The sequence below is a fragment of the Glycine soja genome, chromosome 2 (genome assembly GCF_004193775.1).
Source record: "Glycine soja cultivar W05 chromosome 2, ASM419377v2, whole genome shotgun sequence".
In the NCBI taxonomy this organism is placed as follows: domain Eukaryota; kingdom Viridiplantae; phylum Streptophyta; class Magnoliopsida; order Fabales; family Fabaceae; genus Glycine; species Glycine soja.
Window position 1 is genome coordinate 49,145,098 of NC_041003.1, and position 12,859 is coordinate 49,157,956.

General features: G+C 34.5%; 3 protein-coding genes across 4 annotated transcripts; 1 reads left to right on the forward strand and 2 right to left on the reverse strand.

The window, feature by feature from the left end:
• Nucleotides 1-201: 201 nt before the first annotated feature.
• Nucleotides 202-2,251, reverse strand: LOC114402208 (disease resistance protein RPP5-like). The gene is made up of 3 exons (XM_028364706.1): nt 1,631-2,251; nt 844-1,356; nt 202-547 (listed from the first exon to the last, which is right to left on the reverse strand). The coding sequence occupies exons 1-3, from the start codon at nt 2,119-2,121 to the stop codon at nt 409-411; spliced, it is 1,143 nt and encodes a 380-aa protein (XP_028220507.1). The 5' UTR covers nt 2,122-2,251; the 3' UTR covers nt 202-408.
• Nucleotides 2,252-2,772: 521 nt separating this feature from the next.
• On the forward strand, nt 2,773-5,329 carry LOC114402219. 2 transcript variants are annotated; one of them, XM_028364721.1, is made up of 3 exons: nt 2,775-3,311; nt 4,247-4,732; nt 4,823-5,326. In XM_028364721.1, the coding sequence occupies exons 1-3, from the start codon at nt 2,812-2,814 to the stop codon at nt 4,872-4,874; spliced, it is 1,038 nt and encodes a 345-aa protein (XP_028220522.1). In that variant the 5' UTR covers nt 2,775-2,811; the 3' UTR covers nt 4,875-5,326. The 2 variants fall into 2 exon arrangements, with proteins under 2 accessions (XP_028220516.1, XP_028220522.1); XM_028364715.1 differs by having other exon boundaries at nt 2,773-3,311; nt 4,247-5,329.
• Nucleotides 5,330-5,476: 147 nt separating this feature from the next.
• On the reverse strand, nt 5,477-10,167 carry LOC114402197 (DEAD-box ATP-dependent RNA helicase 32-like). Its single transcript, XM_028364698.1, has 8 exons — nt 9,679-10,167; nt 9,012-9,287; nt 8,310-8,633; nt 7,623-7,814; nt 7,345-7,500; nt 6,777-7,198; nt 6,314-6,468; nt 5,477-5,956 (listed from the first exon to the last, which is right to left on the reverse strand). The coding sequence occupies exons 1-8, from the start codon at nt 10,048-10,050 to the stop codon at nt 5,613-5,615; spliced, it is 2,241 nt and encodes a 746-aa protein (XP_028220499.1). The 5' UTR covers nt 10,051-10,167; the 3' UTR covers nt 5,477-5,612.
• Between the last annotated feature and the right edge of the window lie 2,692 nt (nt 10,168-12,859).

Here is a 12,859-nt window from a genome sequence, read left to right on the forward strand (position 1 = left end):
TATCTTTCATTTTTAAGCTTTATCATTTCATTATCTTTGAAAACTTTTTTTTTATTAAGTTTTTGACGCATACTAAATGTTTAAGCTTTTATTATTTCATTATTGTATCTCTTCAATGTATATATTTTTTCTTATTTGATATTCTGCCTCATGAATAGTTATCACAGCTTCTTCTTGGTTTGTTGTTAGCTAGTGAGAGAGTGAGGGAGAGTAGTAGTATTAAAAGGGAGATGTTAATCTCAGACATAATCCTTGGACCTTGGTACACACCAAAAAAAAAGAAAAACACGAGACCTCAAGAATTACACAAGATGTAAAAGGAACATAATAAACCTTGAGAATTGAACTGGATATAGTAACAACATCGTTAAGCACACATAAATTCAAGGCTGCTTGCTGATGTCACTATCAGCTGACTACACAGCTCCCAATCTCCCAATGCGTGCATTTTGACACTCTTGACTCTTCCTCGTAGCTGTCATTGGAGCAAGGACTTGGTATATTAATGGCCTTTTCCACAATCCTTTCGATAAATTCATATTGGTACCTACACAAGTACAAGGCCTTTTAACACATTAAGCTTGAGTAATTAATCTTCTCGCTTATATGGATTATCGTACAAAATACAAGACCGCACCAAACCAAACAGCAAACAAAACTCCATGTCTAGGACAAGAACTATACATTTCCTATTTACCATTTATTTGACCATTTCACAGATGGTCAAGAGGGAGGCATATTATTAAGGGATTAATAGTCATTTAATCAGCAACTAGAACTAATAGACATTAATAAACAACAAATTAACTTGATCAGCCAAAATTAATTAAAAGCATTACATACTGATTTTCCCTGAGATGCTCTCCTTCCAAGTTGGCGATTTCAGACAAAGCAGACCTCCATTTATGCACCTTCCCAGAGTCCTTTCCAAATCTTTTCTCCTGGGCAGTCATGGCATCACCATAACTTTTTGTTTGATTGCATACATCGGACTTTTCCACATTGTAAAATATTGGCCAAACCATTTGATTCCTGGTTTTCACGCACTCAATGATCTTGGAAAGTTCATCAAGACACCACGTGGAATACCCATAGTTTTCAGAGAACACTACAATTGAAAGCCTTGATCTTTCAATTGCTCCCATAATCGTAGGTGAAATTTGATTCCCACCCTCCAATCCCTCATCATCCATGAAGACGTAGAATCCCTCCCGGCAAAAGGCTTTATAGAGAAAACCTGTGAAAGAGTGGCGGGTATCTCTTCCCCTAAAACTCAGAAAAACATCATATCGGCGGCGCTGGCGCCTCTTGGCTATATCAACAATCTCTCGGATGAATTCATATTCGTATCCGGACCTATAAAATCAGTGTACAAGTCCCTTTAATTATCAGGCCAACTCAAGCACAACAAAATCAGAACTATACTACACTGAAACAGGAAACAGAACCTTTAATTTTTAAAAATCCACAACACCCCATCCATTTGTATCACTTTCTAAAACGATAATGAGACGAGCAGAGGTTGCAAATAAAATAAGTAACTAAGAACTGGTGCTATGCTAGTAGACAAGACAAGATAACTTTATTAACTAAAAAGTAAATAAAATTTGCAAGCATATTACTTACATACCCATTTTGGTATTCCATAGCAGTCCAACCGTAGACTTCTAGCAAGGCGTCCTTCCATTCATTCACCCTCTCTTTGTAATCTCCAAATCTTTCTTCGAATACACAGAGCGCTTGTTGATCAGGTCCACTAAATATTGCATCCATTATTTCCCCTCGTTCCACTTTGTAAAAGACGGGAAGCAGCAGTTGCTTCTTCCTCTTTATACACCGAACGATGGCCACAAATTCATCAAGATTCCTTGGGGATGATGCGTAGTTTGGAGAGAGAACAACAATTAACAAGTTTGATTCTTTAATTGCTCTTAGAGCAAAGGGTGAAATTTGGTCGCCATTCATGAGTAGTAGCTCATCATGATGATTATCTTCTGTGAAAAAGGTATTGATTCTGTTGCGGCGCAAAGCATTATAGAGATTACCAGCGAAGGTGTAGCGGGTATCTGGGCCAACTAAACACAGAAAAACATCGTACTTGTTGTTGGGTTCATTCGTCATGATGAATCACAAGGCCTTCTCCTCTGCCCTGCCTCGTGTTCTTATTCATTATTCATTTTTCATTAATGCGCATCTCGGTACAAAAAATGCCTCCCTCAGTTAGCTCCCTACGTATAATCTGATTAAAAAAACCCTTGGCTTCTCAGCCGATAAGCTTGACTTGACTTATTTAAATATTCATTTTTTTTAATTTCTAATCAACTTGGATATTAAATATGATTTTAACAGAAGTTTAAACTTTGATTTATCATATTGTCACGAGAGAGAGACTAATAGTCCCTTATGTTAAACTCAACTTTTTTTTTTTTTTCATTTTCAATATGTGAAAAATAAAGTGACAAGAGAAGGGGGGAGACATTGGACATTGAGTGGAGAGGTCAAGTCAATTATTATTATTTTTTAAAAAACTCAATCGAAAGTGAAATAATTACTTTTCTTTTTTTTCTTATTATAATTAGCATGTAAGAAAAAAATATTTAAATATAATTATTATTTTAATTTTTTTCATATAACAATAATTAATTTTTACAATATGAATTAAAAAACAAACAAAAATTAACAATCATAAAATTAATTTTTTTATTTATTAGTTTTTAAAAAGTAAGCTAAGAAGATAACTATAAATAATTATGACAAGTTGGTTGGGTCCAGTGAATAATTGAAGAAAGTAGGTGAAAGCATTTGATTAGGATGGCAAATAAGGGTGGCGGCAGTGGCATCGGCAGCGAGGAGGCCAAGGGGCCCTTCGATGTCTTCTTGTGTTTCAATGAGGCAGAGACACGCCACAGCTTCACAGGTACTCTCTATCACGCTTTACAGAGCGCCAGATTCAAGACTTACATGGAGAATGGCAAGTTGAGACGTGGCGACAAAATCGCAACCGCTATTCTCACTGCAATGGAAGCATCAAGGATTTCAATCGTCGTTTTCTCACCATACTTTGCCTCCTCCACCTGCTGCCTTGATCAACTTGTCCACATCCATCGCTGTATGAATACCAAAAACCAACTCATTTTGCCAATCTTTTACGACGTCGACCAGTCCGATGTAAGAGATCAGCTAAATACATTTGGCCAAGCCATGCTTCAACACCAACATCGTTTCGGAAAGAGCTCCGACAAAGTGCTCCAGTGGAGCTCAGTTTTGTCTCATGTCGCCAACTTGACCGCCTTCTGTTTCTCCAGTACTGGGTATGTACATGTAACTTCCATAATCATTGGGTCTTATGTGGAGGAGATTAGTAATATGGCTATCAATCAGTTTATTTAGAATCTTCTTAATGAGTGTTTGCTAATACATTGATTAACAAACAAACAAAATATTTATTGTGACAAAAAAATTATAAGTAACATAATTTTACACGTTTTAATGAAAATAATTGCTTTTGGTTCCTTAATCATTCATCAACACTAAATAGTATTGATCATTTATTTATAGACAAATCTAGGTATAACATCTTTTAATCAAAAGCAAAATTTCGTCTAGTAACTTATGCCTATTGTTTTTGCGCAAGTCATGCAAACTTCCATTTTAATTGTAACACACCACCAACATTTGTGATATTGTATTAAGTTTTTTCCTTGATTTATATACCTTATTATTTTTTAGAGTGAAAATGCTTTTGGCATCCAAACAACACTATAATGTTTGACAATGAATGAATTTGCTTCGAAGTGGCATTAGAAACTTTGATTGCCTATTCAAAAAACCATCACATTAAAATTTATGGTACAAGTACGAGTCTGATTGGTTTGATGGAGGGAAGATTGTTTAGGTAGGAAGAGGAGAGGAAAAATAAATCTTTTCTTGTTTAGTTCACAAGGGAAGAAGAGAAATTTTAAAATTCAATTTTCCTGTTAATATTAGACTTCAAAATATAAATGAAGATATCTTAGTCAATATAGCTAAAATGTTTTTAAATCCCCTCCCCTGCATTTCCCCATCCAAACACTATGGTAAGCAACATCAGCAAAGTTAAGGTTTCGTTTCAAGTTTCAGTGTAATTTTGTATTTTGTGTCACGATCTTTATATCGTGCAGATTGATTACTCGGTCTTAATTTTGTCATACTAGTAATCAAGAATTCTGATCAAGACTGTACATGAATGCCTGGTACCTTTTTGTAGGGACCAATATGAATATCAATTTGTGGAAGAGATCGTGGATTGGGTCACCAAGACCGTTCCCCGCAATGATGTTTTTCTGAGTTTCTGTGGAAGAGATACTCGGTACTCCTTTACAGGTTTTCTCTACAATGCCTTGAGCCGGAGTGGTTTCAAAACCTACATGAATGATGATGGGGACCAGATTTCACAATCCACTATTGGAAAATCAAGGCTTTCAATCATTGTATTTTCTAAAAATTATGCACATTCCTCGTCGTGTCTTGATGAGCTTTTGGCAATCCTTGAATGCATGAAGATGAAAAACCAACTGGTTTGGCCCATATTTTACAAAGTGGAGCCCAGGGATATAAGGCGTCAAAGAAATAGTTATGGTGAAGCCATGACTGAACATGAAAATATGTTGGGTAAGGACTCTGAGAAGGTACAGAAATGGAGATCAGCTTTGTTTGAAGCCGCAAACTTGAAAGGATGGACCTTTGAAACCGGGTACAACACATACTCTGTATTTTGTTGTGTGCCAATTACTATTTTTTTTATGTATGTAGTAAACAAAAAAAAAGCATTGCGCTTTTGTAGGTATGAATATGAAGTTATTGAAGAAATTGTGGAAAGGGCCATTAAAATTTAAAATGGATTCTATGTACCAACCACGAAGTCCTTGCTCAAGTGTCAACTAGAAATCAACCGATAAAATTCAACTGGCGGTTCTATAAGTAGCAGGAGCTGGTTCACAAATTGACGATAACATGTCTCATTAGGAGGGAATGAATGAAGGATATTCAGAAACTTGATCAGCATGTCATATTTCTCAGCGTAATAAATACGAAACCTTGTCTTCAGCCAGGCTATTGTAGCCACTGCCTATTTCTACACATTTGATCTGACATTTCTATGGATTTCATTGGACGTCTACTAAGGTAGAGAACAAAGACACTATTTTGGTGGTAGATTTTTTCCAGTAAACGATTAAAATTATACTGCGGTAGTGAGTCAAATACGAGGAAGTTGATCAAATAGCAAAATATGCGATACAACATTAAATTATTCTATTTATATAAGAATTGAGTCATATTTTTTGTAGTATAACTATTATAAATATCTCCCAATAATACTAATATCTTCATGTCTGGTACGCACATAAGGATTATCTCATTATGCGCTTAATTCCAAAAAGATTTTTGCGTTTGTTAATATAAATAAAACCAGAAAATTGATGATTCTATATCTCTGTTTCTTGAAAATGATTTGACTGATTAAATTTGAGATCAATTCGCCGCAAAATTCATTGTTCATAAAACCTCCGCAAAAAATTATATTTTTCACGTGTTTTTGTCAAAAAATGTCATATAACTGAATTATGCACGTCCTATGAGTGCATGGAATTTAACAATTTCAAAGCCAGAGCTTCTTGCTCCTCCAAAGTAACCCCGCCAGTACTTGTACGTGCATTTCCTGTGACTTCATTTCTTTCACCCTCGTCAGAGTCACTATCAAAGTATACTTTACTCTTTTTATGCAGTCTATCAACAGTTTCATCTCCTTCTGACCCAGATATATCATCTTGGTCGTCCTCTTCCGCATTCCCAGCCTTCCATTTCATCTTCTGCTTGATTCTTTTTTCTCTAAGCCGCTGACGTTCTATAAGTTTGTCTTCCTTGTCAGCCTTCTTCAAATCATCTCGCATCCTTCTATAGTATTCAGCTTTTTGTTCTGCATCAAGACATAAAGATGATGTGGCAAAAATGTAAAATATAGCCCATGCTTATGAAGTAAGAACATACATGTAAGTAACTACTTCAATGCTCTGAAGACCAAAATGGTATATAGTGATTTGATGAGAATGAGATCTAGCCATGATCAGGTTCTCAAATTCAACAACGATTGCAGAAAATACAAAAGGGTTTTCTAATTGGTAAACAAGTGAGTAGCTATATATTTATTTAACATTTTTAAAACATTTTTTATTATTTTCACAAAACTATGAAAACAAGGAAAGAAATGACATGTATACACATGTATAAGCAACAATTTCACCATTCCAGCTTCAGTTGAAAAGTAAGGGCATACCTGGATCAAGCAACATTTCTTTGCCACTTTGTGTGTCAGCTATCCTGGCTAGTGGAGGAAGTGTGTGGCCTTCATCGTCAAATACAACCCTAGTCCCAAGTGGCCTGTGTACATTAATCTTGAGTTTCTTTTTCTTCAATACACGAGTTGCTGGTCTGCATAGGAAAGAACCAAATTGGTAAGAACAAGAATGGAGGAAGAAATTCAAAGCTCCACATGAATGGCTCCTGCCAAGAAATATAATAGATCCAACTTTATACCCAACACCAAGTTTGAATTTTTTTTTCTATTAGCCACATCATAAGGTGTTGTATTCAAATATCAATTTGCCCCAGCAATTTGAAACTAGAAGACTAGTCTAGCCCCTTTCCATAATCATATATAAAGAAACTAATGCAGTATTATCAGAAAGCAGCCTAATTTTTTTATCAGTACTACTGTAAACATGTATAAGGTAGCATACATTATTTCTTCAATTTCAGATGACTTCACTTCGCCTTCATTTGCAGTATCAGCTAACTGAAGAAGATCATTTTCGGTTTCCTCATCCTTGAAAGCAACTGTGTCTAGCTTCTTCCTTGAAACCTCAAAGATAGTTTCCTTGTCTGAATCCTCTGGTTCAACTAAAATTGATTTTGTTGACACATCTTTAGATTTAATTTTCTGATTTAGAAAACGGATTTTGGGGGTCATTGGTAAACCTAATGATGCTGAATACTCGTCAATAGGTAGTTTCATAACATCAAATATGTCTTTATCCTTTTGGATATGGATGGATCTCAAATATGTGATGAATGCCCTTTGAGCCCGATGCTGCATGTCTGGGTATTTGACCAATAAAGATGCCAACAAGCTAGAAACTGGTTGCAGTAGTTCTTTCCTTGGCTGAATAATCAACAATTGCAAAAGCATGGAAAGCAAATGTCAGACAAACATAAGACTGAAGTGAACCAGATTTTAAAACTGACATCTTGATGTCCAAATGAAAATTGGAATTGCACGCATACAATTAATTTGCAGGGAAATTGTACCTTATTAAAATGCACTGGAACCTTTGCGGCTTTTAACTTTTCAAGCATTTGAATTTCTGAAGGCAACAGAAATAAAACTGACTTTCCATCAGATTTATATCGAGCAGTGCGACCAACTCTATGTATGTAAGAAGCTACATTTTCAGGACAATCCACCTACAAATGCAAGAGAGAAGTGAGACTGAACATAAAAACAAGTTTTTTGCTTCCAACACCCCACACCTCAAAGCCCTAAGACTTGCTCCAAGACAGGAAACCAAAAGCAGGATGAAACTCACCTGAACAACCCAGTCAACTGCCTTATTAAAATCAAGGCCTCTTGCAGCCACATCAGTTGAAAAGAGAACTGAGCGCTTCTCACAAAACTCAGAATATATTGCCATTCTTCTTTCCTGTTTCATCCTCCCATGAAGGCACTTCAATGGTATGCCAGGGTGCAATTTCTTAAATGCTTCAAAGACAAATTTTACCTATTAAGCAGGGATGTGAACGTTATGGAAGATAGTCAAGCTCAAGAGAGGGAATTTGCACCAAAAAACACATCTTAAACATTTTCCCTGCTAACATGAAAGAATTATGGACAAATTCATCCTAAGAATCCTTTAAAAAAATTCTTATTACAATAACCATAACCAGCACAACTGAAAACCATAACTGAAGTTCTATGCATGTGAACTACACCATGTAGTTACAAATACAACAAAACAATTATTTACTTGGCCATTGAATATGAAACTAATGAGACAACTTTCAAGTTTCAATCATAAAATCAAATTACATTCCCTCAAATTGCACAAAAAATCTTGAAAATGATGACTAGCCAGTAGCCATATGCATTGGCTAAGCATCAAAGGGTGCAACTTTTGAAGAAGCATGACAGTAAAATTGTAATAGAAGCCTATAACATGCAATTCCGTTCAACAAGGAAAAGAATTTCTTGAAACAGGAAAGAGAAGTGGAGTTACCTGTTTACAGCTTGAAAGAAAGACAAGTGTTTTGGACTGTAGATGTGTCTTTATGAAACTCCACAACATATCTAACTTCTGTTCCAGGGGAACAATCATCACGATTTGCTTCAACAGAGTAGGAGTGGAAGTCACAGATTCTTCGTGCACACTCAGATACTCTGGATCCTTCAAACTTAGTCTTGCGAGATCTTGAATTGACTTTGTTTGAGTTGCAGAGAAAAGCAAGGTTTGTCTACGCTTTGGTAGTTGGGAAATGATTGCATTTAGTTCCTTCTTGAACCCACTGTCTAGAATCCGATCAGCTTCATCTAGTACCAAAACCTATATCCAGGAAGTCCACCCAACCATCAGCTATATTGACCAAATCTAATGATACATATCTGTTATCTTGTTTGACCCAAATAAACATGTACTTTGGAAGACAAAATTAAAAAATTATGCTTTACAAGGGCTAAAGCATACAAAAATTAAATGGCACCTATACTCTGCTTCAACCACTGTTGCTAAATCACCTATGCACGGAAGCAAATTTTCTGAAGGCTATTAAGGCAGGAAAATCTTGACATACCCAAGTACAATTAAAAACAGACACAAGGAAACAGAGAGTGATATAATAAAACAAAGGACTTAATTGTAGCCATAATTTCAGAGTCAGAATTAGGTTAATCTATCCCATATAAGAAAAAAGGTTATTCTGACCTGCATCTGTGAACAATCAAAGTTGGGAGTTTCATCCATGTGTTGCAGCAGTCTACCTGGCGTGCAAATCAATATGTTGAGCTCATTTACACGTTCTTTCTCCATGTCAACGTCTTTTCGACCACCAATGAGAAGGCCAGCACTAAAATTATGGTGTTTGCCAACAACCTTCAACACATCAAACAGCTGAGCAGCCAATTCTCTCGTAGGAGATATGATGATGCTGCCAACCCCATCTTCAGGTCCCCATCTCTCTCTATGCAACTTCTCCAACACCTATTATCCATAATCCACCATAAATAAATAACAATAAGCACAAATATCACAGTTCAAGATACCATCTATTCATCCACTATATATTAAATCAATGACCTTGCCTAAACATGTGTCAGTTTAGTTTATCTTGGTTTCTCTACTCGTTAGTAAATAGTAAATGCTATGATTATATAGTTATACTATTATCACAATATTTGCATTCAGAATCCACCATAAACAAATAATAATAAGCATAAATATCACAATATTTACGATAGATTTTTTCACTTTTGAGCAAACCTTCGGATTATATTATTATTATTATCACAATATATAATATATTCGTATTAGTTAAAAAATAAATAAGGAACCCTAATCCGAAGTGAATGGAGCTGAGAAATGAAGCACTTACAGGGATAATGAAAGCGAGGGTTTTACCGGAGCCAGTTTTGGCGGCGCCGAGGATGTCGCGGCCACAGAGCGCGTGGGGGAGAGACGCTCTCTGGATGTCGGTCATGACCACGAACTTGGATTCTCGCAGGGCGTCCTTTGTTTTCTTGGAAAGCGGGAATTGCTCGAACCTCGACGCGCCGGCGTAGCGCGAGTAGGTGTCGTCGTCGTCGAGGCGGCCAACGGGGGAGTTTTTGGGGAGAGGCGGAAGCGACATTGGGTTCGAACCGGAATCCGGTGGCTGGAACTGGATCCATGAATTCAAGAGGTTTATCTCTTCCTCCTCTGAAACTCGCTGTTGCTTCCGAAACTCCCTCGATTTCGGTCTTCTCATTGCTCAAGCTTGAAGGCGAAGACGAAGATGAAGATCAAAAGGAACGTTGGGGTTTAGGTTTATGGTTTGTGTGTTGTTGCGGCAGAAAGAGCTTCATTGCAGTGCCTAGACTTGTTGGCGGTTAAAGCTTCATTTGTGAACGACGACAAGCTACGTAATGGGCCGAGTGATGAATCATTGGGCTGGCCCGATTAGTCCATGGCCATTCTTTTTGTACACTCTTTTTTTTAAAAAAAAGTAAAAGTTTAAAACACTAATTTGATTCTGAATGTGTAAAATATTATTATATTAGTTCCTCAAACTAAGAAAATATATTTATATTCATGGCATATAAAAATTATGAAATTAAAAAAAATTGTTTTTAAATAACTATAATATAATATATCACATAACTAAAATATTTAAAATTGATCCAATGATAAAATAACAAAATCGTAATATTATATCACAAACTTTTTCTCTGAACACAAAGTCCCAAACACCCACAACAACGTTTACCAAATTTAGGAATTTATTTTATTTCTTTTTCGGTAAAAAGCTATTCATTAAAAAATAAATGATAAAAAAACAACATTGTCGATCAATCTTGAATAAAGTAGAAAGTGTTGTCCAACGACATGTGGCTCAAAAGCACCTAACCATAATGACTTGAGAAATTCCTAAAATGTCCAAAAGTGTTACAAAAGTCAAAATAGCATAATGCATATACAAAATACATGGACAATCCGATCAACGTAACCTACTCCTTTCATCCAGTTTAATAATAAAATGCAAGCCTCTTTAAAAGACATCTTAACTGGTATTTCCAATTCATAATAAATAAAGTATTTTTCATCTAAAATCTTTAAGAGCTTAATTTTCTTTTGTTGAATTTTAAGAGCTTAATTTATTGATACTACGAAATATTTTTACGTAAACATTCACCAACAGCTTACGCATTAATAAATAACACACAACTAATATGATAAAATAGTTCAATATTATTAAATTGAATTTTCAATATAGATGCATCTATATAAATTTAAACCGCAATTTTTTTGATTAATTTAAGATTTAAATATTTTTTAGTCTTTGTAATTTATTTTTTATTTTAATCCTTACAAATTATATTTTTTTGTTTTTTGTCTTAATAATATTTTAGATAATGTTTTTCCATTAGTCAAAGTGTTTTAAAGACAAAATAAAATAAACATGATTTATAAGAATTAAAAAAATTATACGGACAAAAAAATTGTAAGGATTAAAAAAATATTTAAACCTCAATTTAAAATAGTTTTATCAATTAATTTGCTTGATCGTGTAGATAAACCTTTTGTCAAAATAATTTTGTATAAATAATAATTTCATATAATGTCAAAATTTTCATTTAATTAAAAATCATTTAACATAATTATTACAAAACTTAAAAGTCAATTTATATAATAATTTATATTCTAAAGTAATTTTTATAAAATTAATCATTTTACCATATATCATAATATATACTAGAATCTACAAATATAAAAGTATTTACCATTTTGAGCAAATTCTTTTGAATAAATTAAGAAAAGGCAATGGTGAGAAGCCGCATATAAAAATGTTTACTATTTCGAGCATATTCTCATCAAATTTTTTGAATACATTAAAAGAAGGCAGGCAATGGTGAGAATATACTAGAATCTACAAATATAAAAGTTGTTATCTATGATTTTGATGCAGATTATGAAATATCATCACCTGTCTAGTTGTATATAATGTATCCATATATTCTAAAAAAATTATGAGTATCCATATATTCTAAAGATGTCAATATGGTCATAATCTGCAGAATGCATGAATTTAGTCATCTAGATTTGCTGCAGTCATTTTGGTTATGCTTCATGAATCATAACCCATTATTCTTTTCACTTTTTCATGCAGGGTTTTGTTCATTTAGCACTGCAATCGCGCCTTCCAATTGTTCCAATGGTCCTGACAGGTACTCATCCAGCATGGAGGAAAGGAAGTTTGCATGTTTGACCAGCACCTCTCACTGTCAAGTATCTTCCTCTAAGTACTGAAAATTGGAAGGCTGACAAGATTGATGACTATGTCAAAATGCTGCACAACATGTATGCTGCATTGAAAATTTTCAGGGTCAGAAGACTCAGAACCAATTCTTCTTAGCTGAGGCACATCTTCCATATAGCTTGAGTGAGGTTCTTCTTAAAGGAAGTCTTGTTAACTGCTGCAATATGCATAAATTGGTACCATATAGCTAAATCCTTGCAATAAGCTTAGTTAGCTAACAAGTCTAATCTATTTTCATCCTCTCATATTCTTCCTTGATATTGTAAGTTAACTGCTTTAAATGTCACTTAATTCCTAGATTTACTTTCTTTGGAGGGTCAAACTTTCAAATTGACGAAGTTCTTATCATTTCATTATTTTTTGGTATGATTATTTATTTAGTTAAACGAGTTATAAGATTAATTTAATGATAAATTGAAAAAGAAAGAAAAAGGGGCTCGAACACTTCCCGTTAACATTCTAACAAAATTAATTATTAATATTTACCGATAAAATTAAAAAAACACATGGATCCTGCCAATTCCGGGGGACCAGAAAAGTATGGGGAAAATTTATGTTCATCATCTTCACATATTCACACTCAAACGCTGACCAACCATTCATTGGTCCGTTTTTTTTTTTTGGTACGAAGTTGTTGGTCCTAGTTTGGCTATTTTAAATTCAATCCGGAATTCGTTCTATCTATTTCAAAATACAAATATTTAATTTCATATTTTTAAAAATATGTAAGTATGATCATTATATTTTAGAAAATTCACAT

What these genes read in the sequence shown, in the direction of transcription:
- LOC114402208 (XM_028364706.1), bottom strand. Translation starts at nt 2,121, where the DNA reads ATGACGAATGAACCCAACAACAAGTACGATGTTTTTCTGTGTTTAGTT. An exon ending in GCTATGGAATACCAAAATGG is followed by an intron (nt 1,357 to 1,630) that starts GTATGTAAGTAA and finishes CTGATTTTATAG; the next exon opens with GTCCGGATACGAATATGAAT. An exon ending in GAGCATCTCAGGGAAAATCA is followed by an intron (nt 548 to 843) that starts GTATGTAATGCT and finishes GTACTTGTGTAG; the next exon opens with GTACCAATATGAATTTATCG.
- LOC114402219 (XM_028364715.1), top strand. Translation starts at nt 2,812, where the DNA reads ATGGCAAATAAGGGTGGCGGCAGTGGCATCGGCAGCGAGGAGGCCAAG. An exon ending in TTCTGTTTCTCCAGTACTGG is followed by an intron (nt 3,312 to 4,246) that starts GTATGTACATGT and finishes ACCTTTTTGTAG; the next exon opens with GGACCAATATGAATATCAAT.
- LOC114402197 (XM_028364698.1), bottom strand. Translation starts at nt 10,050, where the DNA reads ATGAGAAGACCGAAATCGAGGGAGTTTCGGAAGCAACAGCGAGTTTCA. An exon ending in CCCTCGCTTTCATTATCCCT is followed by an intron (nt 9,288 to 9,678) that starts GTAAGTGCTTCA and finishes TATGGATAATAG; the next exon opens with GTGTTGGAGAAGTTGCATAG. An exon ending in CAGTTGACTGGGTTGTTCAG is followed by an intron (nt 7,501 to 7,622) that starts GTGAGTTTCATC and finishes TTGCATTTGTAG; the next exon opens with GTGGATTGTCCTGAAAATGT.